At 38.4% G+C, this 27,490-nt stretch overlaps 1 protein-coding gene across 2 annotated transcripts in view; it reads right to left on the bottom strand.

Annotated features, from left to right (window-relative positions):
• Positions 1-7,598: 7,598 nt before the first annotated feature.
• LOC126372771 (opsin-3) overlaps positions 7,599-27,490 on the bottom strand; it is a 32,420-nt gene continuing 12,528 nt past the window's right edge. For both annotated transcript variants that reach the window (XM_050018649.1, XM_050018650.1), the window contains exons 6-8: positions 9,062-9,255; positions 8,428-8,529; positions 7,599-7,730 (exon numbers count right to left, since the gene is read on the bottom strand). In XM_050018649.1, the coding sequence (XP_049874606.1) occupies positions 7,616-7,730; positions 8,428-8,529; positions 9,062-9,255 (411 nt within the window). In that variant the 3' untranslated portion in view covers positions 7,599-7,615. The remainder of the gene's footprint in view (positions 7,731-8,427; positions 8,530-9,061; positions 9,256-27,490) is intronic.

Here is a 27,490-nt window from a genome sequence, read left to right as displayed (position 1 = left end):
TTCTAACCGCATTGGATTGATAACCAAATATCACCCAATACATTGTAGATGCATGTGTGTGACAGGTCACTTCGTCAGTTTGAAGACCACTCAGTCGTTAAGGTGACTTTTACAACGTCCGGGATGAAAAGCAGATATGGATGGATGCCCAGCTTGCTCGCTTGAACAATGGCTTTACTGCAATAGGATCATTGAAGGTCAGTCATCTTTCTATTCGCCTTTTCATGCATGAAGTCTTTACAAGTAAGTGCTACCTACCAAGGTATAACATAAGCCATTCATGTATGTATGATAAATTAAGAAAACAGGTACTGTCATGAGCAATATAATGTACCCACTTTAGGACTCTGTCGCACTATCATATTTGACATTTAGTGAGACTTACAGTGCAATTTGTCAAAAAAGTTAATGTGACATGGTATCAAAGTGTATACATATTAATGATCGTGACCGTACAGGCCTCACTTCTATCATCCGGAGGGGGTACGCTGCACCATTGCCGATTGGTGGAGGTGTTTTTTACGGTAAACCTAAGTAGATATATAAATGTTTTCGTTTAAATCTTAAGTTTAAGTGCTTACTGTAGTGTTCGACGTATTAATAAACCTTATTTCTTTCATCAAATATAACAAAACCTAACTCAATTTCGTTAATATTTGTACACAGAAGAATGACAAATCCTTACCATTTATAATATGAAAACCCTTTAAGTACTGAGCCTCGGGCGCTGCGGAACACATATTTGAATTTCCACGTCATCTCGTAGTTAGAGTTAGTTTCAGGGATTCATAACGCGTCCTTCGGTCGTATGTCAAACACGACGTTGCCTCAAAGCAATGTTATTACTCGACCAGATTCAGATGAACCCTGAAATAAGTACTTAGTACTGTCGTGCGTATAGAGGTGTAGCAGTTATTTTATAAGCATAGAGTAGGTAGTGATACGGTACAGATTGTCAGGATATGATTGGAAAATGGAAAAGCAAGCACGTACGAAGTTGTTGTAGTTGACCTAGATTCCAAAAGTGTTCTTTCTACCTATGGTAAAAATAATTAGATAGGTAAATACAATATTTAACACCTCCTTATTGCAGTTCTGATTCGGATATAATCGAATATTTCGCCTGACAAATAGTAAGCGTGAGTCCGTAATAAAGAAACCTAAGTACTTATAGGATGATTTGAGAGTCAACAGCTAAATGCTTCCACAGGCAGCTACCAAGTCTACCAACCATGTTAACGGAATTCAAATTCAAAAATATCTTTGTTCAGTAGGTAACATAGTTACACTTTGAATCGTCAATTTTACATAACGAACGTCTCATCCGCCTAAAACTACTGCAGCTTCTCACAACCTGTATAGCCGGGGAAAAGAAGCTGCAAGAAAAACCTCGGCACAGGGCCCTAGACGTTCTTTAAAAAAAAATAAACATAAAATATTGGTATACAATTGAGTAATTTAGCTGCCTAATATCAGTTCTCAGACAGTTAATCCTATGCATTCATATCTTCTAATTAATCACTAACTTTATAATAACCTTTTTTGTAAAGTTTTTGTTTAACTACTGTCTTAAAACAGTTTGTCTTAATTGTGTCTTAATTAGTGTCTTAATTGTGCCATGAGGCTTGAACCAGTGGCGTGGCTTGTCTTAGACGGGCTGCACACCCCATTTGCATGTAGTTAATATCGTGTGCGGCAAACCTACAATAAGTAAACTTCAAAAAAGAAAAAAAACGTTGGGAGAACCTGGATTGAGTGATGATTGAACACGTTTGGGGCTCTGTGGGATTAATACGGCTGATGAGGTACGAACAGCTACATAAATACATACATAAACTCACGCCTATTTCCCACCAGGATAAGCAGAGACTGTGGAATTCCATTTGCTTCGACACACTACATATTTACTCATTGGTAATTTCGTAATGAGTGTCACGAAGTAGCACCTATCACGTTGGTCTAACAGAAAGCTGGGTGGGGTGTGGGTACTTGGTTCATCTTGCGATGATGTACCTCTGGCTACTTAGTTGACTAGCTTATGTTATCAAGAAGTCTTCACTGAGCCACATCTCGTGTGACCGCGTTCCGAGGCCTGCGGTCTCTTTTTGCACTCCCCGCTCACTGTGACATCTTGATCGATGGAAATTTTAGAATTATACAGGGTGTTAGTGACATCGTAACGAAAACTTTGAGGGATGATTCAGACCATGATTCTGAGTCGATATCAAGTGGATTTTTCCGTCGCAAAAATCATGTATTTTTTTTTTAGTTTTTTTAAATTATTTTCAATTCTATACTTTTGCGATGGAAAATTCCACTTGATATTAACTCAGAATAATCAGCTGAATCATCCCTCTCAGTATTCGTTACGATGTCACTTACACCCCGTACAAGTACATACGGTAGCCATACATGTAGGTATGGGTGTTAGTGACACCGTAACGAATATTGAGGGGGATGATTCAGACCATGATTCTGAGTTGATATCAAGTGGAATTTCCTGTCAAAAAATTCATGATTTTATTGTGTTTTTTTTAATTATTTCCCTATCCATACTTTTGCGACGGAAAATTCCACTTGATATCAACTCAGAATCATGGTCTGAATCATCCCTCAAAGTTTTCGTTACGATGTCACTAACACCCTGTATTAACGTTTTTGCATAGAATAAGGAATAATACTACGTGTTTTTGTTCAAATGCTTGTTTCCGGAACTTTGTTTTTTGCTTGGCGGAAATTCGCATTAGAACAAAACCGGGATGGTACTCGTATTGTGTGTTTGATAGTTCATACGAGTATTTGTGTCTGATATAAATGCAACTAGGTACTTATCTGTTTATTATTCTTACCTACCTAAATTAGGTTTAGGTTAGGTCTTTCGTTTTTAGTTCATTCACACCGGGTTCGATGTAGGTACCTACCTACACTACCGCTTATTGACGTCAGCATGTCGATAGTTCAATCAAAAGCCCTCAAAACTTTTGTCCGGGCAATATACCTACCTGAGTTTATGTATTGTAGTAACTTAGTACCTAAGCCCGCTTTTAATTTATTTACTTACTTATAAATGTCTATTACTTATGTTGTGATAATTCTGTAAGTACCTAAGCAACATAAAAAAACGAAGCGGGCTACAACTTCAGCATGAAAGAACACATTGAATGAACGTAAGCGGATTACCCGCTCCCTTCCACAATTAATCTTTTAAATCATTTTGTACACACGTTTAACCGCGCAACTTTGAGCGTGGCTTTCGAAAAACTTCGTGCAAATTCCATGCGAACTCACGTACAAGGCGATTATGTGGCAACACCAACTTCTTTGTTTTTTGGCGGTAAAATTATAACGTTTGTTTGTTTATGCTTTGTTTTGGCGGTCTTTAATTACTACGGTACGTTTTCATTGCCCTCTCAAGAGATTAAGATTTAATGATACCTCTTAACTTGAATAAAGCGGCTTACAAATCGTATTTCATTTCTAAGTTGAATTAATATTTTAAGTAATTTGTTTATTTTAATATTCCGTTGGAAAAGAAATGTGCAAACTAATAGCAAAAAAGTGCCCACTTACCTAAAAATTACGTCGGCTTAGGCAAAAATATAAAAACTTTTAGTTCTTTTGCTTACCTACTTAGGTACTTACCTACATACTTTAAGTTAGCCCTCGCGGGTTTTGTTAAAAATTTAACATCAGCAGCCGAATAAGCTATAAGATATTTTCCCTCAGGCATTACATCAGTTACTTACCTACACAAAACCTCCGAAGTTTCAAGAAAATTAACTTCAGTTGGCGTTTTCTTACGGTACTTACCTAATTTTTATTTCTAGTTAATGTCGCGAAAGTTTTATTTTATTTTGTCTGCGCGACTTCCTGCGTTTCACTGCTTTGTCATGGGCCGATTAGCCGTAATCATCGAGGACACAACCTCTAGACTCCGAACGGGTTCTGTTAACACATCTGACTAAAACCACCCCCCGGACACTTATACAAAAAACCTCGTTTTGCACAGGCACGTTTTACGCATCTGAAAGTTTGACGTCTAACGCCCATACCATTGAAGACTAAAGTAAGACGGAAGGGGGTGAGGTAAACCTGGCTCAGGCGCTGATGGGGGAGCGGAGAGTTGCTGTTCTATACATACTACTTATTATTCCTTAATCTAAGCTAATACTTAGATCAAATACAAGATGCCGCCCGGCAACGTTCAATCAATAGCGTCTTGACTTGTAGCATTCTCCATACTTGTCTATCAAAGACCAAATATTTAACTTCCTTATAAGACATGACGTTCGCCTTCTCTTTCTGTTCCATGTTCTCTTCTTGTTCTCCTCTTTCCTCTTTTGAGTGAGCTCACGTACCTATCGTACTCACGTAACGCACCTACTCACGAGAGAAGTGAGCTATAACGTTAGGTGTCTATTTGGTTACATCATTGATGGTCGCAATCTTTACGCCAGTATTCTTAGCGGGTTAAAATTTAATTAACTGTTAACAAAGTGCGAACAGGCCGACGTGACGGATCGGCGGTCACGACCCTAATTGATTGTCCTTGCTTTTGGAAAGGAAATTCAAACCATTTTTCATTATGGATTTAATTTTTGGGTCAATTGGGAACAGGGTATGTATGTGCGGCGAATTGGAGTTTCATTTTGGATGTAAAAGCTTTTATGGTAACGAGTTAGGTTATTCTTGCTTTATGCTAAGGTTAGGTAGATTACTAAGGTTAGGTTAGGTCGTTGGGAGAGATTGCCAATTTACTTAGTACTTATTTATCCAAGTGGTTATGATGTTTTTATCATCTTAAAATATTAAAAACTGCAATCTGAAGAGTGCAGATTTTTGTCAGGTTTTTTGCATTACACATAAGAGAGACAAATCATTCAAAGTGGCTGCAAGTTACCTTCTGATTATGTAATATAAGGTTTACATCCATGGGGTCCCTAATGAACATCACAGACGTGAGTTTATGTATAAGTATATGTAATGGTGTTAAATAAAAAAGACTCATATCCCCGATAATAACGCGGTAAAAACCCGGTATTAAGTTTTAAATAGAAAAGAATCGATCGATCTAATCTCGACTGATACGTCACTATGCTAATGAACGTGACAGCACCAGCTGACGTAACTACTTTGACAGATATAATTCTTACCGCGCATTGAGACTTGTAAAATGTTATCTTACTGAAATATACTTAATCACTTGTTGTGCTGAACAAGTCGTTCTGTTTAATATTAGCTAGTGTCATAATTCAGACTCGTAAACGACTAGTGGTCATATTTGTTTACTATATCACTGTCAAAAGCAGAAATTCACCGTGCATTCATGAGAGCGGATTCCTTTTCGCATATTTGTGCAAGCAGGCGACTTTTGAGACGAGAATATTTGACATAACATGATGGTGGAGATAGATACAAGTATCAACTTTAATATCGTAATGTTATATTATGTACTGTCATGAGCAATATCATGTACCCACTTTAGAACCCTGTCGCACTATCATATTTGACATTTAATGAGACTTATGGTTTACTTAGCAGGCGTAATGCTATGTTATGTTATATCATGTAGGTGACAAACCTGTTTCTATACCGGGAGCGTATAAATTACGGCCGTGGGTTTATGTACCTACCTATGTAGGAAAAACAACCAAATCCATTAAGTATGGCTAGCTAAAATTTCGAGATTTCCTTAATTTCGTTATCCCTAAAAATTTCGCTAAAACAGCAAGTTGAGCGCAAATTTCCATTTGAAGAACAAAGGTAATCTCTCGAATTATTAGTCGTCCATCTGAAGCGTTGAGCGAGATGCAGTCATAAAAACGTCTATCTGGCTCTTTACTGTTCATTAGAGTCTACGAACAGCCCGATAAATGCTCGGAGCTTTCGGCCCGACGATTTCCCGTTTTTTTATTCCTTTCGAGGTTATACTTGCTCCACTTTTTTCTTTCTTGGCGCCAAACATAAAATAATAAAATCTCTTTGCTTGTTAATGTACTTAGGTATTTTATGAGTGCGCGTTTCCTCTGATGTTAATTACCTAGGTGTTTTACGCGGAACAGTTACAACTCATTTTTTTTGCTAAGAAAAGGGAAATTATAATTATTTACTAATAGAATTTAGGCAGGTAGGTAGTAAGAAAATAAAACGATTTTAAACTTGCCATTGTTATTTTATTTTGCTCAAAAATTACAAAGCCATAAGTCGTCGGGATCGGTCGGTATTTTTTTTTGTATTTTTTTAATAACTTGCTTCTCATATAAAAATAAAGTATAAGTATTCCTCGTCGTCCATTTTGCAAGCACTTGTCGTCGTTTGAAGAAGAGTTTTTGAACTGATACTAATAAAATAGGTACCTATTAGGAGGGTAATGAAGCAGGTCCCTACTCCATTCAAAGGTTGATGCCGAGTCGGATTACAAAGAAACCAATAATATTATCTTGTTACCAAACAATTATTATTACTACACAATGGTTTTAATCTGATGGGAGCGAAATGGGACCGAACAATTAAACAATAACACTTAAAGAGTACTTCTGTACAGAGATTCTGTTTAGGAAGAGCTTTTGCCGATCTTCCGGCGAAGACAAAATTTGGACACGTGTAAGAACCAGTGAAATATAAAATAATTCAATTGATAATATTCAACTGTAGGTATGTGTAAAGGGGAAACTGGTAAGGACGTTTGTCTGTCTGATAAGTGTCATATAGTAGTGCTACTATCAGCTGGTTAAGTTCTGGCTATCAGACACTTATCAGATGTCAGCAAGTTGTCAAACAGACTACACATCTTATAAAATTAGACCAAAGTCATACACAAAAGCTTCAATTGAATAGTTGTTAAAATATTGCGTCACTCTGCCATTAAAATTAGACGACGTTTTAATTGATGTCGTAGACACCACATATAAAAAATAGGTCAGATCACTTAAGAAAGAGTCGGGAACGCATCTTATGTCTATGTAAATATCATAACATAATTATAACATTCGAAGGGGTAGGCTTCTTCTTCTATCGTGTGAATTATGAGGTGAATTACCAACCCCATCAACCCTGGTGTCAAGGTTATTACTGAGCCGCCATAGGCTCCTGACATGACTCATGTAACGACTACGTACTTACATCAGTAAGTAATAACCGGGACCTTCCGAAGGGGTAGGCTGAGGTACTTACACGTCGGACACTATACAAAAATCTTTTTTTTTTAACGCGTAAGGACGAGCGAGACACAGTCCTCCTTCTTACTCCTTAGCGACTGACGGCCATTTAAGAGTAAAGTAATATCTAGAGGGGGTGAGGTCGGTGCCCGATACGATTGGTGCGGGAAGGGGGGGGGGGGGGGGAGTTACCGTTCTATTTCTTAATTCTATGGCAGAAGTATATAATGTAAATTAACTACAAAAGTTTTGTTTTTCTCGGTATGAGCGGCAAATTGATAGTCTGAGCTGGTACTTAATTTAACGTACCATTCAGGTGCCTACTTACTAAAGTTTTACTTTTTTATGAGACTTGTTGTAGATTTGCCGCAAATAGCATTAACTACTTGGCAGGAATTTACTTTAAAAGCATCAGTTCCAATAACCCATGAACGTATTAAGTACAACTCGAACGTAGTTCAAGCTTCAGCCGATGGCTGCGTCTGCGCAGTGACCATGCTGGTGTTGTTGGAGACGGAGTCAGGATCGGCCTCGCGGACACCCATCCACGGAAGACGCCTCTGCAGTTCCGCCCTGCAAAGATAAATCATTTTCATCATACATAAAAGCACGCCTATTTCCCACCAAAATAACTATATCTAATATCCAATAGAGACTATGGAGTTCCATTTGCTTCCATCCTAACACTTCTCTTGAATCCTCCACATTTATCATCGTTTCATACAAGCACGCCAGTTCAGAAAGATCCCACTACACCTACATTACTCATATCATCACTAATTTAAGAGCCACGCTCTTGTCGGTGTAGCATTCTCCATTCTTGTCTATCAAAGGCAAATTCTTTCACTTCCTTATAAGACACGACGTTGATCTTTTCATTAATCTGTTCCATATAAGCTCTTCGTGGTCTTCCCCTTCCTCTCTTTCCTTGTAGCTATTCTATGATGTTTTTAATAAAATTCGTCGTAAATTAACTATAACAAATTGTTGTTTGGAATGAATAAAATGATACTTATTATTTATTTAATACAAATTGACATTAGACATTTGTTACTCCTGAGGATTTTGGGCAGCTGGAGTAACTTTTGGATTTTGAGCCCAAAAAGTTGGTTGGATTGGAAAGGTTGGATTTTACCTCAAACTCCTCTAAGATCTAAAGGAACTAATAGAGCAGCACATCGAGGTAGAGTCTGCTCCATGCCCCCTGTGCTTGATTGAGGTGTGCCCAGTGCCCAGCTTGTTTACGTGAGGTTACCTGCTGGTTACGTACCTGTATCTAGGGTGGTTGATGGCGTACACCCAGGGGTCTATGCAGGAGACGATCTTGCAGCAGACAGCCGGGATCATCGTCGCTACTGGCGTCAGTATATTCCTGCCAAATAGTCATAATATTGTGGTTAGAGAGACTCTTTGGATGAAGTAGCTAGCTGTTATGTACCAGTCCCCAAAAGTGCTGGTCATCGCGACGAAGGCATATGGCATTCATCCACACACGAACATGAAGAATATGGTGAATGCGATCTTGGCGATGCGGATCTTCACGGATTTGCTGGCGTCCTCCTTGTTGACTGCTTGAAGGAACAACGAACGATTCGGCCCAACAACAGGGGAACGGCAAGGCACTAAATGTGTCGGTATTCGCGCTCACTTGAGCACATTCAGGTAAGAGTAGTCTTAAATTTCTTACCAAAGGTGAGTCTACCTTTTGTCATGTCAAAATGTTTGCCTAAACTACAAAAGTCGACAAGGACCAGGTAATGACGATGATCCTGTATCACACTAACTACAACTGCCACTAAAATGCTGTTGTTGTCATTCGTCACATTAGAAAATACTCTTTTGATGAAGTAACTCTAGACATTACCATAGAATAAGGAATAATTCTACGTCTAATATGTAGGTACCTGTCTCCGAAAGCCCCGGTCATGGCGACGAAGGCATACGGTGTCCACCCGCACACGAATAGGAAGAAGATGGTGAACGCGACCTTGGCGATGCGGATCTCTACGGACTTGCTAGCGTCCTCTTTGTTGGCTGCTAGCGACTTAACGTTCATCTTCTTTGCTTGGTCAGATAGCATGCGCTCGTGGAGACGGACCTGAACACAAAGTAACATTACTTAATGCCTGTATGTCCCTATAGATTTATTGTATTCATCCACTCCTCTCCAGTTAAGCACAGTTCAGCACAGTGAACGGTTGTAGCACCGACCATAGATTTAGGATATCGTAAGCGCAAAGTCTTATCGTACCATCATCATCTCCCTAGGGAGATAATGCTAGCTAGGGATAATGCTAGCATTATCCCGTTTTTCACAGGGTCTGCTTACCTAACCTGAAGATTTGACAGGTCCGGTTTGAACTACCAACCCGCGAAGGGAAAAATAGCCTAATACAGGTTACGTTACATACTTACTTTCGAAAATGCATTTCTCGGTGAGTCTTGGGCGATGTATTCTTTCGCGAAGTCTGTGGTACCGACCTATTCTAATGCAGTAGGTATAACTTTGATAGCAACTTCAACACTAACAAACAAATACTCCATTGCACACACAGGAATTACAAAACAAAAGAGAAGTGGAAAGAGTACAATAGGCATCCTTACGAGTATTGGCGGCCTTCAACGGCGGGTGATAGAACTGTCAAGCGTGAAAATTCGTGATTTGACATTGTCGTGGCTAAATTAGTGTTGTGTTGATCTTAGTCTATCGATTGTGGTCCATATAGGTAGGGTGTGGTACCGTCCCTCAGCGGGATACTCATCGGGATGTATTCGGAAGCCGCAACCATAAGTATCTTAGAATGGTAACTCTCCGCCCCGCACCAATTCGATCGGGCGCTGACCTCACCCCTTTTGGGTCTTCATCATCATCATCAGCCGTACGACGCCCACTGCTGGGCATAGGCCTCCCCCAAGGATCTCCACGACGATCGGTCCTGCGCTGCCCGCATCCAGCGGCTTCCCGCGACCTTCACCAGACCACCTTGTAGCGGGCCTACCCACTGAGCTTCGTCCGACACGTGGTCGCCACTCCAGAACCTTTCCGCCCCAGCGGCCATCGGTTCTCCTCGCTATGTGTCCTGCCCACTGCCACTTCAGCTTTGCAATTCTCCGAGCAACTAAGGAGTAAGGGGGAACGCGCGGACTATCTGTCTCCCCGCACTAACATACGCGGTAAGAATGAGGATTCTTACCGTCTTAGATACAACTGTCTGAGGTGTGTCGCAACTAACATAGGATTAGAGTCGTGCGGAGTAAAATTGAAGACTCAGTTTAGAAGGAAACTAGATCAATTTAGCGATTTTATTCACGTGATGCAGATTTAATTCATATTTTTACTCCACTAGTTTAGGAGTCAGTAAATACTAGTCCGCAAACCTTATCATATTCTATCGAACAGAGTTATAAGATAAGGATATTTTAGAAAAAAAAACGTATCGCCCTGAACGCGAAGGAAATTGAAAATTGGTTTGAAGAATATTCGAGAGCCGCGAAACAATGTCTTCCGGCCTCTCTGACACTTCCGAGTTCCGGCTTTAACAACTTTAGCAATCAACGTTGAGAAAAATAAAGTCTTCCCCAAGTTTATTTGGCTCCTGCTTATGAAAATTACCATGGACATGAAATTCTACGCAAATGCTGAATCTTTTATGACCACTGTTATTTTTATTCTGTGCTTGTTTGTAGCAAAATTATTTTGCTGTTTTACTTTGACTGTGGGTTTTTGTTGTGTCAGACGTAGAAAGTAGAATGTAATTTTTCTGAACAAATAATGTTAAGTATAGTAGTATGTATTTTAATTTGAAAAAAAAACAAGAATTATAAACATCTATGCGGCCGAAATCGCGGGCATTAAGCTGCTAAAATAGGAAGTCAGTTCCCATACGCACATTTACTTTGACTACTTACCTACATTTTTCGATCTTAATTATTTACAATGTAAAAGTATATAATTATATTAAGGATTGTAGCATTGTATGTCGATGTAAGTACCTATTTGTTGGTCTAATCCTCTTTGATGTAGCGTTTCGAAATAAATTAATTTCGAGTGAAACCTCAAATGTTCAAAGGGCCAGAATTCATTTCTAAAACACGTGGCTTTACTTCCCATTTTCATTAGCATGAATTACTGGATTAAAAACATAGTAGGTAAGTATCTAATTTCACTTAAGAATTTAATAAAGGACCTTAAACTTTAGTTAACTATGTAGGTACAGCTTACGACATCGTATCAACAGTGGCTGCAAGTTGTCTTTGATTACTTGTGGCTCTGCCCACCCCATTAGGGATTACGGGCGTGAGTTTACGTATGTACATAACTATGTAGGTAAGCATTGATGACTTAGTGAAATACCAAAGACTGATGCGTAGTCCAAGTCGAAGTGTATACTTATACTTACTTGTGTGTGTGTGTATACTTATTCTCGCGCTGATTGGTCGCCTATATGTTCTCAGTACCTACTCGGGTCGTCCGGGTCGTATATTACCTCCTGCGGGCTTAGCACCGTAAGTACGCGACTCTTTCTCGCTGCGACAGAGATCATCTGTCTCTTTCTGTGCAGTACTGTGAGTGAGTGACGGGTGACGTATGTCGAGGCGAGAAAGAGTCGCGCGCTTGGTGCTAAGCCGGCTGGAGGTTAAAAACGCCACATCATAGCAATTCAACCTAAAAAACAATATTGCTATTTTGTCAAATTGCAATATATAGCTTTTTAGATGAATTGCTTCGGATGTGGCTGGTCTTTTTAACCCCCCAGGAATGTATTAGATTATATTGTATCGATAGGTATTAACATCGTGAAAACTACATAACAAGTCCAGTCGTCTCGTTATCACAACTCGACTTATACATCCGTAAAGTTAAATTGGATCCGCGAGTTTGTTCAAAATCAAATACAGATTTACATTCCATGAAAAGTTAGGAATTTGCTCTATTTACATGATGTACAGATGAAGCTGAATTATTGGAATAAGAGTTATACAGGGTGTTAGTGACTTCGTAACGAATACTAAGAGGGATGATTCAGACAACGATTCTGAGTTAATAAATTCATGCTTTTTCGTGTCTTTGAAAAAAGATGAACTAAGTACCCACACCTCATCGAGTTTTCTGTTAGACCCGTGATAGGTGGTGAGCCGTATCGCCGTCTATAAAGGTCGAGCCAACTGTGTTAGTGAAAACTGTACTTAAGATAAATTAATAACTCATTGATGCACGTCCGGTACCGGTGTTCGAACCTGCGCACTGCGTTTGAGAAACAAGCTGGTGCTATACAGAATCACAGTAAGGAGTAAACAGCATGGCGTGCAATAGCGTAGCGTCCGCACCTCGGGCGAGATCGATACATCATCATCATTGGCCTTATGGGTCTGTTTCAGACGATTTATGACGTCATTGCCTTAAAGAAATGCACTACACATGCGATACATTACCCAACTTTACAAGATAAACTAATTCTATTATACGATTATCGCGTCGCGCGCCTTTTGCGGGTGCCATTCTACTAAACATATTTACGCAACATTCGCATCTTAGAAGCTTGGTACTAAGATAAATGTATTTCAGACACATAATAAAAGCTAGTTTGGGTCCAGTTTTTACTTTACGAGAATTGGTAACCCGATTTTCAAGACTGTACACAAAGTGGGCGGGTAGCGTAGTTAGGTTGGCGGCACAGTGTGCTTTTCTTAGGTCAATTTTCTCTTATAATTTTTCGCACAATCGTTTAGTTGATATTCCATTATTCGCACAATCGTTAATCGAACATATATGTCTCTCGAAATTAAGTTACGGACCCTTCATTAAGTACCAAAGTACTGAAATCTGTGACAAGAAGATAAAAAGTGACGATACTATATGTATGTATAGTCGCATAATAGTAAAAACCACGTAAGCGCCTTTTTGAAAAATCACATCCGGGTGTGTTTTTTACCAACAAAATCTCGTAATAGACAATTCAGGTAACTCAGGTAAAATTTGAGGTATAAATTTTTATCCGGATTAAAATTAATGAGCGACTACTTCCTCAAAATCAATAATATATGGCGCTGTAAAGATTTTCCTCCGTTTAAACTTCTAATTTCATGGATAATAGACATTCATCTTTCATCTTTGTTTTTGGGTATAAATGATGACCCTTTTTATTACACCCAGGCACAATTACATCTTCCACCCATTATTATTCCGATAAAAATAAAGAGAAGCAACATAGGTAGCAACATATAGTAATGCATACATACATAAACTAACGCCTATTTCCCACCGGGGTAAGCATATACTATGGAATTAAAGCCTCCATCCAGACATACTTCTGTTGCTTCCTCCACATTCATCAATCGTTTCATACACGCACGCCGGTTCAGAGCAGATCGTACTGAACCTCCAAGTTCCAAGTTGGTCAATGTACGTCCTTCTAGGTCTTCCTCTGCCAGCGCTACCACCAACCTTTGCTTTATATGCTTTCGTAATCTTCATCCGCTCCTGTCCATTTAAATCTTAGTCACCATATCGTCTTTTACGCCAAATCCACCACATCTTTAAAGCACATAACTTACTACAAAGGAGATTAGAGATATTATATGTCAACCTAATCTTTTTACGTTAGATATGGTAGAGTACTTGTAGTAAAACGTACTTACAAGCATAACTTTGTGAGGTTTTTGTGGCCATGTCAATTGTACGTATTATATTTTGTATTGCATGATACCTACTTAGGGTGGTATTAATAAACTAAACTCAGCTTCGAGACTGCCCTCAAGATCATGGTAATGTGACAGTTCTCATATAAAAACTAAACAGAGACTTCAGCATGATCTTGAGGGCAGTCTCAGCTGAGATTCGTTTATTAATACCACCCTTAGTTAAAGTATAAACTCTAATGGTTAGGTGTGCCTGCAACCCGAGTCAATACAGGCTTAGACTCGACGTTTTCTTCTTTTATAACATTCCTGCGCCATTCCGGAGCGATCCGGCATCCGGATTCGAAATTTCGGACGTAAATAACGAACGCAGCTTTCATGGAAATCTGCCATTTTCTAACAATCTGGGCAATTGTATCGTCTTCCAAGTGGGTCGATACGATATTGGTCGAGCTAGTACCCTTTTGAAATGAAGTCTTACCTACATTTTATTTTAATTAAGTACCTACATTTAATTAAGAATTCATGTAACATTTTAAATCTTAATAGGTAAGAAAAGATTTTATTTAAGTGTCTATCAATAATAATAATTGTTTATAACCAAGTCAACCATAAATAATTATTTTTAAGCTATAGCAATACTAGGTATAGTTTTTGGTTAGTCTATGGCTAGTGAGTAAGAAAATTTTTCTACCTCTATTTACAAAAATGGAATATTTTATCACCTAGTCTATCCCCAGTGTACTAAATTGGCAAACGACCACGGCTATCTCCGAAACATCACTATTCGGAAGAAATTCAGAGAAATATACCTATTTATTTGTTTCATAATTTTTAGAGCGTGATTTTCGTTAGTCGGATTTTAGTTCTTAAACTTTATTTTTTACATAATTTCCTCCAGGACTATGTAAAGAGCAGGGGTAGTTGTGACCTAAATGCTGTCGCGTGTTATAAAGCATTCCTTTTTAATACTTCGTAATGAGTGCTAATTAGCACCGAGTTCCCGTACTTGTTCACAGCTTGTTACCAGGTAATTAGGATATACGCCGCCCGGGTTCACGGGTTTGTCTACTTGCTACTTGTATAAGTGTTTCTTGTAACGTTGCCTAAGACACACAGTAACTTGGTTGGCTCGACCATTATGACGGCGCGGCGATACGGCTCATCACCTATCCCGTAACAGAAAGCTCTTCTCCCCTCGTATGGGTACTAAAATGGATGACCAAACACATCAACTCTGGTGTCAAGGTCACTACTGAACGGCTAAATTCTCCTGACATGACCGACGCTCATAGCAACATCATTTTTGCAGTCATATAATTATGCTATATGGTCGAATTGATCAATCATATATTATGTAGTAAGTATGTATAAAATAATAAGGTAAGACAATGGTGCTTCTTCTTTTTCTATCGTGTGGGTTGTGAGGTGAATTGCCAACCTCATCAACCCTGGTGTCAGGGTTATTATTGAGCCGCCAAAGGCCCCTGACATGGCTCATGTAACGACTACTTACTTACATGTCCTAACGAAACTAGGGATCACAAAGTGATTTTTGTGATATGTCCCCACCGGGATTTTAACCTGGGACCTCCGGATCGTGAGCCCAACGCTCAACCACTGGACGGAGGCCGTGAATGATGCTGATTCCCGGGTTATTAATTAATTCACTCAATCATTTTAAAATTAACAGCTGTCAGTCATCGGTCCCTTTCCTTTTCGGCGGATAAGAAAACGACCGGTATAACTTATAATAAAATTAGATGGTGTCTATAGGAATTAGCACCAATAAAATTATAAGGCTTATTACCTATTATAATTAATGTTTAGTTTTCACGTTGTTGTCCCGTTAACCGAATGTTGTCGGGTGATCATCATAGCGTCGTTGTTGTTGGCATAGTTGCGGGCTGCGCGCGTTGCGCGTTGCACGGGGAGATCATGATTAGTTCAGGTGGGTTAAAACGGCCACATCGAAGCAATTCATCTAAGAAAGCAATATTGCAATTTGACATTTGCGCATATAAAAGTAAGTGCGCAATGCAAATAAATGTCAAATAACTACATAAACAGCCTATGTACGTCCCACCGCTGGGCACAGGCCTCCCGTGAATCAACCGGAGGGGGTATGGAGCATACTCCCCACGCTGCTCCAATGCGGGTTGGTGGAGTCTGTCAAATAACTATTACACAACAAATAACTAATTCGATGTGGCCATTTTAAACCCCCAGTTCGAATTATCATTCGAGGCGATATCGGGTCGCAGTGAGAAAGGTCTTTTATAGCTAGTTTACTGTTCACTGCAGTTTTCCGATAAAATCGTCTGCAACGCAACCGATCACGCGAAGATCAATACTTGTAGCTATAGCCTATATACAATGTACAATGGGCTGTACCAAGCTATACCTACTCATTACCACCTATTATGAAAAATCGGTCGAAATAAACGACTAACGTTTAGTTTCTATGCTGGGATAGCAGCGAATGAAAAATGTAGAACGCGAGAGTAAAAAAGAAAAAAAGTCCAAGGTGTTAGTGACATCGTAAGGAAAACTTTTAGGAATGATTCAGACCATGATTCTTAGTTGATATCAAGTGGAATTACATCATTCACTAACATCCATACGTACTCGTATGGCTACTACTTAGTATGGTAGTATGTTACTTGTACAGACGGGGTGTAAGTGACATCGTAACGAATACCGAGGGGAAAGGTTCAGCTCATTATTCTTGAAATCAACTGGGAATCATGGTCTGTATTATCCCCCTCAGTATTCGTTACGGTGTCACTAACACCCCGTCTGTACACCCCGTGTGTTAGGTACCTACCTAACTACTTAATAAGAGTAAGATTTATAATAATTATTGTATCTTAGAAAATGACTGAATGTGCTTAGCCGTTATGCTTACTTCCATCATAAAGTACCTATAACCACATTGACTACAATTTTTATTTCATTTCAATGGTACAAGTACAAGGGTGGTTGAAGGTTGTTTCCTAACAACTCAAAATTCAAAACAATTCAAAAATATTTATTTTTCAAAATTGGCTTACAAAGTTAGCGCTTTTTGAACGTCAAAAAATTAAATTACTTACATAATGGTGCTAATTCCTGTAAATACCATCTAATTTTATTTTAAGTTATATCTGTCATTTTCTTATCCGCCGAAAAGGAAAGGGACGGGTAATTGACAAGCATAAAATTTATGGAACACACGTCAATTTTAAGCACAAATCTAAACCAACCGTCTAAAAATTTTACATCAGTCAATAACCCGACACATTCATTTACTCATTCTTCCTAAAATTAAGAGCTGTGAATCATCCGTCCCTTTCCTTTTCGACGGATATGAAAATGACGGATATAACTTAAAATAAAATTAGGCGGTGTTTGCAGGAATCGGGGCCATTATGTAACTAGCTGTAAAACTACTACCACATCGGAATCTGTAACGCTGAGGGAAAGACGTGGCCAGAAAACCTCCCAGCACAGGGCCCTAGTCTTACTGTTTCATGTTTTCCTTTCTTTTCTTTTTTTTACACATACTTAGTATTATTAATGTCGAAGAAAATAGTAGATAAAACAAGACAAGACAGAAGACAAAGATAGTAGCAGCAGGTAGCAGGTGGTGGTAGTAGTAGATAAAACGTTAAAACAGTGAGAGATAAGAAGGTAATTTGTGTATTTTGTAAATCTACGGCCTTTTGGCATAAGTATTATAACCGAACTGTTACCAGGCGGTCGAGCAGCGATGTTCACAAAACTTTCCACGAAATATTGGGAATTCAACAAAATTCTCAACACGACGAATTCCATTTTGTTTCGGTAATAAGTTTACCTTGATTATACAAGTATTTGCGGAATGCCTATCGTAAAAAAGTTTGATGGCAACTTTGATGGTATGCCGCTAGAGTTTTCAATTCGTCGACAGTGACTGTTATTTAATGTTGCTGTCGGCATTGGAAATTTTGGGAGGTAAAAACTTTTGGAATCAGGTATCCATTTTTAGCAGCAATAGGTACAACCTACGGTTTCGCGAAGAATGTCTAGTTCAGTACAATTAGTGAATATGTTTCAATATAGATAGTTTTACAATAGCTTCAATGCGTGGTACGTGTTAGCCAGTGTTGTGATTAAGTCGATCGATTCTATTCTATCTAACACCACTTGGATTCTTGATTAATTTTCCAAATTATGTTTTTTTAACGACTGATGAATGTGAAGGACGCAAGAGAAATGTGTTAGGATCGAAGCAAATGGAATCCCATAGTCTCTGCTCACCCCGGTGGAAAATAGGTGTGATGTATGTTTTTTTAACACAAATATATGGTTTCTGTTCATACGGATGCTCGTGCGGATGGGAATCAATGACTTATGTAGAATGTTGCGAATTATGTAATCGTGTTTGGGGACTTTCCTACTTCAGTTCTAAAGTAGGTATTCTGACCGATTTTTATTGAATGCCTGTGACCAGTCCATTGCCCATAATAATAATCGATCATGTTGGAAAGGACACAAACCTTTAGTTTTTGAACTCAGTTTTTTCAATATTACGAATAAGTTCCAAAAATATCCAGAGTAATCAAGTACATGCGTTAATTCTTCAAGTCTAACTGTAATTAGAAATTTTCATCATCCAAATTCTGTCCAAAAAGGCCAGAGGTCATAACAAATCGCTTTAATTCCGAGGGGAACACCGATTACGAAGGAAAGAAATGGCCACGATTACTTAACCCTGAAATAAAACCCTTTGTTTTGAAGGATTTGCATAATTTCTATGATCCATGTAAGGTAATTACGGTAATAGCAATACGGGTAACCGACGTGGTCGGTGTTAAATGGGGTGAAGGAAAGGTAACCCTCTGTGCGACCCTTAGAACCCTGTCACATCAACACAGGTATTTGTCATTTAGTCAGACTTGGTTCCAGTTTGTTAAAAAAGTTAATAAGACGTGGTTCTACATATTACTGGTGGTCGCCTTATAGTAAAAACCTTATAGCAAATGTAGTTTTTAAACTTAGGTAGGAATATAATCGACAGTTTAGTATGTCATAAAATAGCAACACGTCTATTAAAAATCAGAAATCAGAATCATTTATTCAACGTAATTATCATGGATAAACTTGTTAAAGGTCAATGTAGCAATTTTGAATTTACGTCAATTCGCAAGGTGTTATGGCTGCAGAGAAGAAATGACAAGAAACTGCAACAGCAACACATCTTTTAAATCAATGAGGGTATACATTACAAGTTATTTAATAACTAGAGGAACACATTAGATACCAGACATTTTTATCATTTAGGTAGTCATTAATCTTATAATAAGCTTTTTTACATAAAGTAAGCTTCACATGAGCTTTAAATTTATATTCTGACAAATTTAAAATATTATCTGGTAAGTATTTTATTGTAAAAACGTATACATAACGCCAAAAACGATGAATTTAATTTACTTAATCTAGAATTATATCCTTGTAAGGGTAATATTATACATCTACTTACTCCTCGTCAGCTATTTTTAAGTTCCGGGCACAAATCCTGGAAAGCATGTGATATGTGATCTATTACCTATGAGCCAAACATTATAAAAACTGATAAAGTCGAATTCAATAAGTGGTTTCGAGTCGGAGCCAGGATTCGAACCTGTCACACTACGATGTAAGTCACGCGATTTCCGAACAGTTTAGGATGACGATAGAAGTGTGACTGCAATTTCTTATTCTTCGTGACCCTGTCTACGTTCATAGCGACAGCGAAAGCTACGTAACTCGTATCCTATGATATTTGTAAGGCAGGAGAGGTACGGTCACGAGCATTAATATGTATACACTTTGGTACCATGTCACATTAACTTTTTTGACTAATTGAACTGTAAGTCTCACTAAATGTCAAATATGTTAGTGTGACAGAGTCCTAAAGTGGGTACATTATATTACTTATTACTGTAATAGAATGACCGGTCGGTGGCCGGTATCAAATAGCGCGGAAGGACCTCTGGAGGAGGCGGGGACAATCGTACGGAAACTCTCCTGCGGGGAATATTACGCGCAGTTGCTGCTGTGTAGACTATGTATTGATGCAGAGGGTTGATGTAGTAGAAGGGGATGGAGGGATTTTTTATAGATTCGATAAAATTAAATGATGATCACGTGCTCAGCGGCGAAGGAAATCCCGACGAAATCCACATTCCCGAGAAATACGTTTCGGAGGTATGTGACCTAACCTGTATTGGGATGGTTTTATCCTGCGGGTTGGAAGGTCAAACAGGCAGTCGCTTCTTGAGTTTGAATTCATGTTTGGATCATAGATCATTCATATCACGTGGCTTCTAGGATATGGCCTGGTTGATGGCAATAGGTTCGCTCAAATTACATGAGATATAAACGTAGATGGCGAGGACTGGTTGTAGGTTTATATTATACTAGCGACCCGCCCCGGCTTCGCTTGGGTGCAATTCTGAGGAAAAAATGAAATTATTTACATCACATTAAAAACCTCAAAAATAACAGTATTTCTCCGCTATTTAATGGATGTTGTTATATATATATAAACCTTCCTCTTGAATTACTCTGTCTATTAAAAAAAGCGCATCAAAATCCGTTGCGTAGGATGTAGGTACAGGAAAACAACCAACCAAACCAAACCAAACTGTAATACCATTTTTATTGCGAATAAATAAATGATTATGAATTATGAAAGCGACTTTTGTATACTATGTAGTGACGACTCTGCTTACCCCTTCGGGGATACCGGTTATATGTTATGTTTAAGTGAAGTCGCGGCCGGAAATTTATATCTAACAATGTACGCAAAACAATGATGTAGGTTAATTAATTAAAAAGTGATTTAGTCCGTAACTAACACCACATTTAAAGCCTTCTTTTATATATTTTTTATTAACAATTTATCATTATAACGGACAGGTATTGTTAAAGGCATTAAAACTGTCTGCTGTTGCCTACATAGTTGCCTTTCGGCGGGTTAGTTAGCGTGACAGCCCTAACATTTTAAATAGCTTTGTTATTTTAACAACATTTTCTAACAAAGTAGAGTAACAATAGGTAAGTAATTAAGTTTTAAATTATACTTTTGTTTTTGAATCCTGCGCTATAATATACTTAATAAGAAGTTGAAAAATATTTAAGTAGGTACCTAGGTAGTTATTTCTTATTTGTTATTAATAAGTAAAAAATATTTTCATCGAGTAAGTTCACATTAAGTAAGAAATCATATCATTAGTTATTATTACTATTTACTATTTACTATTCTAGAAAGATTTTAATAATATGTACACATCTACATACACTGAAGTCTGTTATTCTTTGTGGGGTGGGCAGTGTCACGCTTAACCCCTTAAACGCCGGAACGCGGATCTCGACCAGACACAATGTAAAATCTATTGTGTCTGGTATCTCGGCATATGAGAGGTTAATCGTAACGTAAAGTAAAAAAAAGAAAAAAAAACGTATTGAATGAAATGAGTAAAAAATGTTTTAATGTATGTGATGTCGCTGTACTTTATAAATAAATAAATAAGTCTACTTTTTTACGAGTTATGGCATAATAAGGTACCTGTTTCACATCTACTAATTACTTAAGCTCAGACTTTCAAAAAAATAAAAGAAGATTAAAAGAAGATAGGTACAAAATAACAAAACAAAATGTGACGCAAACACACAACAGAACAGTCACACTGAACAGTCAGTACTGAACAGCAGTACTGAACAGTCTATTCAGTTAGTCTTTGAAGCTCTCACAAAGAATTCCAATTTATGAAGTGCTGATTTAAACCGTTTCGCCACACCGATTACGGGGTCGAATCGAAAGTAGTCAAAGAACAATTTTAAAGGCCATTTCAGTGAGGCAGGGGTAAAATCAAAGTTATAAAAGAAGTAGGTAGGTATTAGTTTGAAAAAAGCTTATTTTTGTAAATGTATTAAAAGTGAATAACCCGGGCGAATAAAATAAGGCATCTAGCTCGAGGTGTGCTGTCAACTTAATTCTGTCAGATTATTTGCCAAAAAAACATATAAACTTTCGCAGGGCTTTTTAAATTTCTGCCTAAAATTAACGTGTGTTCCAAAAATTTTATGCCTGTCCATTATCCGTACCTTTCTTTTTCAGCGGATAAGAAAATTACAGGTATAAATTAAAATTAGATGTGTACAGGAGTACACACCATTATGCACCTATTTAAAAAAAATCAGTAAAACTGAATAATACGAGTATGTATTTAGGACTATCTACTACTTACCTACCATTTGCTTATATAGAGAAATGATTTTATGTTTATAATTATGGCACTCTATATAAAATTTACTGAGTATGTACCTACTTATACAGTTGAAAACGAATGATAACTCCAACGTATTTCATTTCTTTCCCAAACTTCAATAACATGCCAAAAGGTATCAAATCCTCAATATAGTGCCGGTATTCAGTAAGCTGTCATCTTTCGTAAGCATAACCAGTGGCCAAATAAAGTCGCCCTAGATCCTATGATCCCTTGATTCGACCAAATCCTCGGAGCCGCCATAACGATTTAAAATATTAGCACGCCATACGGCATCGTATATCATTGAATAAAGGATCTGGATATCTAGACCGAATTTTATTTCATGTCTAGAGTGGGTATGGAGAGGAAGAGATTATGCCCGTAGACTGTCGGTGGCATAGACTAACAAGTAGTAGGTACATATTACCTATTACGCATAGAACATACCAATTCATATCGATGCCGAGTGAGATTTGCCTCGTAATACTTTAGCCTTAATGGCCCTAAGCCGTTAAAGAGTAAGGGAGTGCGCGGACAACCTCTCGCTTATACTTACTCGTTAGGTAGAACACGGTATGTACAAGAGATTTTTGAATGGAGTATCCGGGCTGTGTTAGATTGGAACTTTATGACTTATGTTTTCAAGGCATGTAGGATACTTATTAATTATAATTATTTTCATGAATTTAAATGTCTACCACAGATTATCAAAGCATTTATAAATTCGGTTTTCCTTCCAAACTGCATTTGCGGGACAAGTTGCACATTCGCATGTCAATTAAGAATAGATTTCGCATTTCAATTAATTAAACCACAAAACTACTTTAATCGTTTGATAGAGCCAAAATCGGAATTTATCAAATAATTATAATGATGAAATGGGTTTGAAGGTACCTAAATAGTGACTTTAGAATCGTTTAATTTAATTACAATTTGTCACATTTTTATTATTTATAATGATAATTTGTTTGACAACACGATAAAAAGATGATGTATCAATCTAATGCGAAAAGGACATACTTATAGAGAAATTATATTGCTCTGTCAGCTGACAACTGTCAAGTTGATAATCCAACATTTAACGGACTAAAAGTGCGGATATTCCTTTTAAGCGATCCATGAGTTCGCAAGGATTCCAAGCGAAACAGCCTATACAACAAACATATCCAGCCGGACGTCGGTTTCCTTTCAATGACCGGATGAGTGGTATACAGACTCACAGGCTAGAAACAAAGCACACTCCATTACACTGTTCAACTGTGGACTGTGGATGGGCGAAGTTTCTAGACGGGTGGTTAGGTAATAACTATAGGCATTGCTCGAAATTCGAACGTAGGTACTTTAGTATGTCGTGAGTATTCTAGGTGAGTATTTTTTTATCAGAACCCGGAACCGAAGGAACAATGATTTCCCATCATTCAGCGTCTACCGCTATCGACCCACTAGGGTCGATTAATTCTTTCAAATATTATCCTCTCAGAGGCGTTCGCGGCCAATTGGGAACCCCCATGTTTGTTGTCTTAAATTTTGTACCGGGTGAGAGATCTCAAGTAGTTAGTGTCATTTGCGGCAAACACGTCAAAAAAAGGCCGTGAGCGGCTTATTTGAATTTTCGTATATGTATTGAATTCTTTGAGAGAAGTCGATTGTTTTTGCTGACAGGTTGAAGCCGACGCGCGAGGCTGAAAACATACATTTTTTCTATTTTGGTCTATTATTTTCAGTCGTCTGAAGGTCTGACGGACTAGTGCCCTGTACTTTGCTAATGCGTAGTGAATTCTTCCTGTTCCTATCCTATCGGAGGTATGACACTCAGCATCAGGGGGGTTAAAAAGGCCACATCAAAGCATATCATCTAAAAAGCAATATTGCTGTACGATCTTCAACCGAACATAATTTGCTAACGTTGTGCCCTGCTTTTGGTAGCGATGCGCAGTCGATTATATTAGTGGGTCAGTGTGAAACGGTCACTCAACGTAAACGATACGTACTAGCCACGAGCGCTAATAAACACGTAATAAACAATTTAACCTACTTAACGAATCTTTGAGTTAACGATCAACTCCTACAACTACAACTGCAGATGGAGCGCTGAAGCCGGAACCCAGCTTTGGCCCTTACAATTGCTATTTGACTTTTCTTGATAATACGCACTTACTTTTGTATGCGCAAATGTCAAATTGCAATATTACTTTTTAGATGAATTGCTTCTATTTGGTTTTTTAATCCCCCAGGGATATTCTTGTTTTAGAGACTACACCTCTAAAAGTGTGGTGGTGCATCAACCGAAATCGGTCAAGTTCTTAAGCAAGGAGTGCCTACTCAGTCACTCATTTTTGTTTCACGAGAACTTCCGCTTGATGATGAGCGTAGTGAATTATTCCATAAAAAAAATCGAATTCGAATATAGAATTGATGCGATAGAATCGGTCATAGAATGAAATTAATGGATGCTTATTCTTTTTTAACGCGATTGCTTTATATTTAAGATTTAACTTGGAGCATAATGCTTATTGTTGGTACAGTACTTTAATAGCAATTAAATAGATAAGTAAAATCGACGGCAAAATGTACTATAGTAATTTCTGACGTGTCTAAAGATTGGAAAATTCTAAATGGTTACAGGTATGGGCCACGCAGTACTTTCTCCGCGCTATGGTAAGTCAAATACGGAATAAGTATTAATTAGGATCTAAGTACCTATTTAGCTATTATATGCTTTGAAATGCAAGGTTTATTTATACTGCGGGAACAAAGCTGGGACAAAAACTACTGAGTGTGATAACGTCATTGTCAGCGGCGGTGTAATAAAACGAATTTTTAATGCCTTGTGCCGAGGAGAGCCGAGATAAAGTCCCGCACGGGTCCGTATTTAGGTCAGAAACACACCCCGGATACATTCTACCAAATAAAATGTTATTCTTACCATGTGACGCCTAACGCCGTAAGTGCGAGCGAGATAGAAAGTCCGCGCGCTCTCCCCCTTACTCCTTACGGCCATTTAAACGGCTTATTACACCCATGGTAAAAGAAAACCTTGTATGCTGAATCCTATGACAAGCCGCCATTGCTAGCCCTTTGATGACGTATGTGTTACCACAGCGTTACCATTAAATTGGTATCTCCAACAAGGACGTAAATTTTATTATTGAAAATTAAGTGAATTACTGAGTAATGTACTTATTTAATTATTATTACTTGTCACATTGTAAAAATCATTAAAACTGCAAGTAACTCTTTTCCTAAATGTTCAAAACTTCTTGGCAAAGTAAATATAAAAACAATTTATTTTTTCGAAATAGCAACGCAGTGACGTCAGCTGGGCAAACCTGGAAATGTTAGCTGTCACTTTTGAGCATACCTGGTCTTCTTATACCATGATTACGCCTACCTGTCCGACAGGCTAGATGCGTCAAGGTCACTGTGGTTGCCATGGTTACTCCCCACCAAGTCCCCTTTCCCGATCAGATCGTATTAGACTACAGTCTAATAACATATCGGCGGGTAACCATGGAAAACATGGTCTCGAGCGAGTTGGTGGGGAGTAACCATGGTAACTGCCCGTGACCTTGACTCATCTTGCCTGTCTGACAGGTAAGTGTAATAAGCCCTTAAGAGTAAAGTGAGAGCCAGAAGGGAAGCGGTCAGCGCCCGATAATATTATAAATATGTAGTATTTTTTTTTCTAAGTTCTTTATTCCAATGTACAACTTATGCATTAGGTACTTTACCTGGGTTAAAATTATCAGTTGAGACGTTAACGTGCCTTCCGAAGCACGGATAATTTTACTGATTCCGGACAATCAGGTGATTCAGTCTGTAATGTCTCACAAAGTGATTTTCGACAGTAATCCAACCCAGACCTTCCAAATCGTAAGCCCACAATGCTCTAACCACTAGACCATGGATGCTGTCATTGATTGAACTACTTGAATATTAATACGTTTTAGCTAACTCAGAAATTCCCTTAATTCAATCCTGAAGGGAAGGTTTTGTTGTTTCTCAGTAGCTCGCTTGAAGGATTTAAAAAGAAAAATAGGGAATTCGGCGCTGTGTACTGTATTATAGGAAATTCTGTTTCTTCCCGGCGGAACTGATTCATGCGCTTATCACCCCTAGCTTATCGTAGAAATTGGAAACAGATTAGTTTCGAAATCTTCGCCCTTTATGCGCTTTTTGAAAAATCATAGAATATACTAGCTTTTGCCCGCGACTTCGTCCGCGTGGCGTATATCTGTCTTACGCGGTTTAGATTTTTCATACAAAAGGATTTTCCCGCTAATTCCCGTTTCCGTAGGAATTTCGGGAATTCCTTTCTTAGTGCACCTCTGCGGTACCTAAGCTACGTCCCTTCCAAATTTCAAGTGCCTACGTTTAGCCGTTTAGGCTGTACGTTGATATGTCAGTCAGTCAGTTTCTCCTTTTATATATTTAGATTATAATCATTATTTGAGTAGACCAAGTAAGACCAAGGCCGACTTCAGGTGATAACTTTTTGACATTGCGATCGATATCTCGTCTTGGTACCTGAACATATTTTCCGTTCTTCTAACCTACTCCAAGTCTTTGACACAACATTCTACCTTAAAACTATATTAACATGTAGATAAATTCACGGCAATAACCCCTAATGGAGTGGACCGAGCCACAAGTAATCAAAGAGAACTTACCACTGTTCTTGTCACTTATCACTGTTCTGTTGAAGTCCTAAGATGGATATGATGAAGCTTGTGGTGACAAGGGATCGCCCTTAAGAACTGTCCATCATGTTAGAAACGACAATCATGCCCGGGAAGTCAAGTAGCTGAATTTGTGTCTATGTTTTTTAATCGCTTCCAGTTCAAAATAGAAGTAGCACAACTTTCATCAAATAGTAGGTTTGGTAGGTAGAAACCTTATAAATACGAGTATAAACCTACAGCACACAAAAGCGCAGGAATAAAACATAATAATGTATTCAGAACCGCGTTCACATGGAACGGTTACAATATATTATAAGAATATATCCTTTGAGGGCTTATAAAGTAGGTTAGGTAGGTTCCAACTACTCAAACGGGGAAAAGCTTTCCTTCAATCCCTTAGAACTAGCAAACGCTCGCGTATAATAGCCGATACGATTTGTCGTGCATAAATGTAAAGGAAATCGATAGTACGTGGGCCATTTGAATGGGCTTGTAAGTTGTGAAAAATGTGCGAAGCCTTGTAGGCACTTAGTCGTGTTTTGGTAATGTGGTGGGCTGGTTTCACATGCGGGTGGAGCACTATATTTTTTTGACGTGATGATGTCTTAGCATTAACGTCTTGGCCAGACAAATGGAGAGCGCTGAGAGTTTTTATCCTTTGATATATAGGTCATTTCAGGCGTCCTGGTAGACCTCGAAAGAGACAGCGTCACAAATTGGCCGCTTGCCGGAGAGA

This window comes from Pectinophora gossypiella, chromosome 14, assembly GCF_024362695.1.
Source record: "Pectinophora gossypiella chromosome 14, ilPecGoss1.1, whole genome shotgun sequence".
NCBI lineage: Eukaryota > Metazoa > Arthropoda > Insecta > Lepidoptera > Gelechiidae > Pectinophora > Pectinophora gossypiella.
This window is presented reverse-complemented; position numbering and strand designations above follow the sequence as displayed.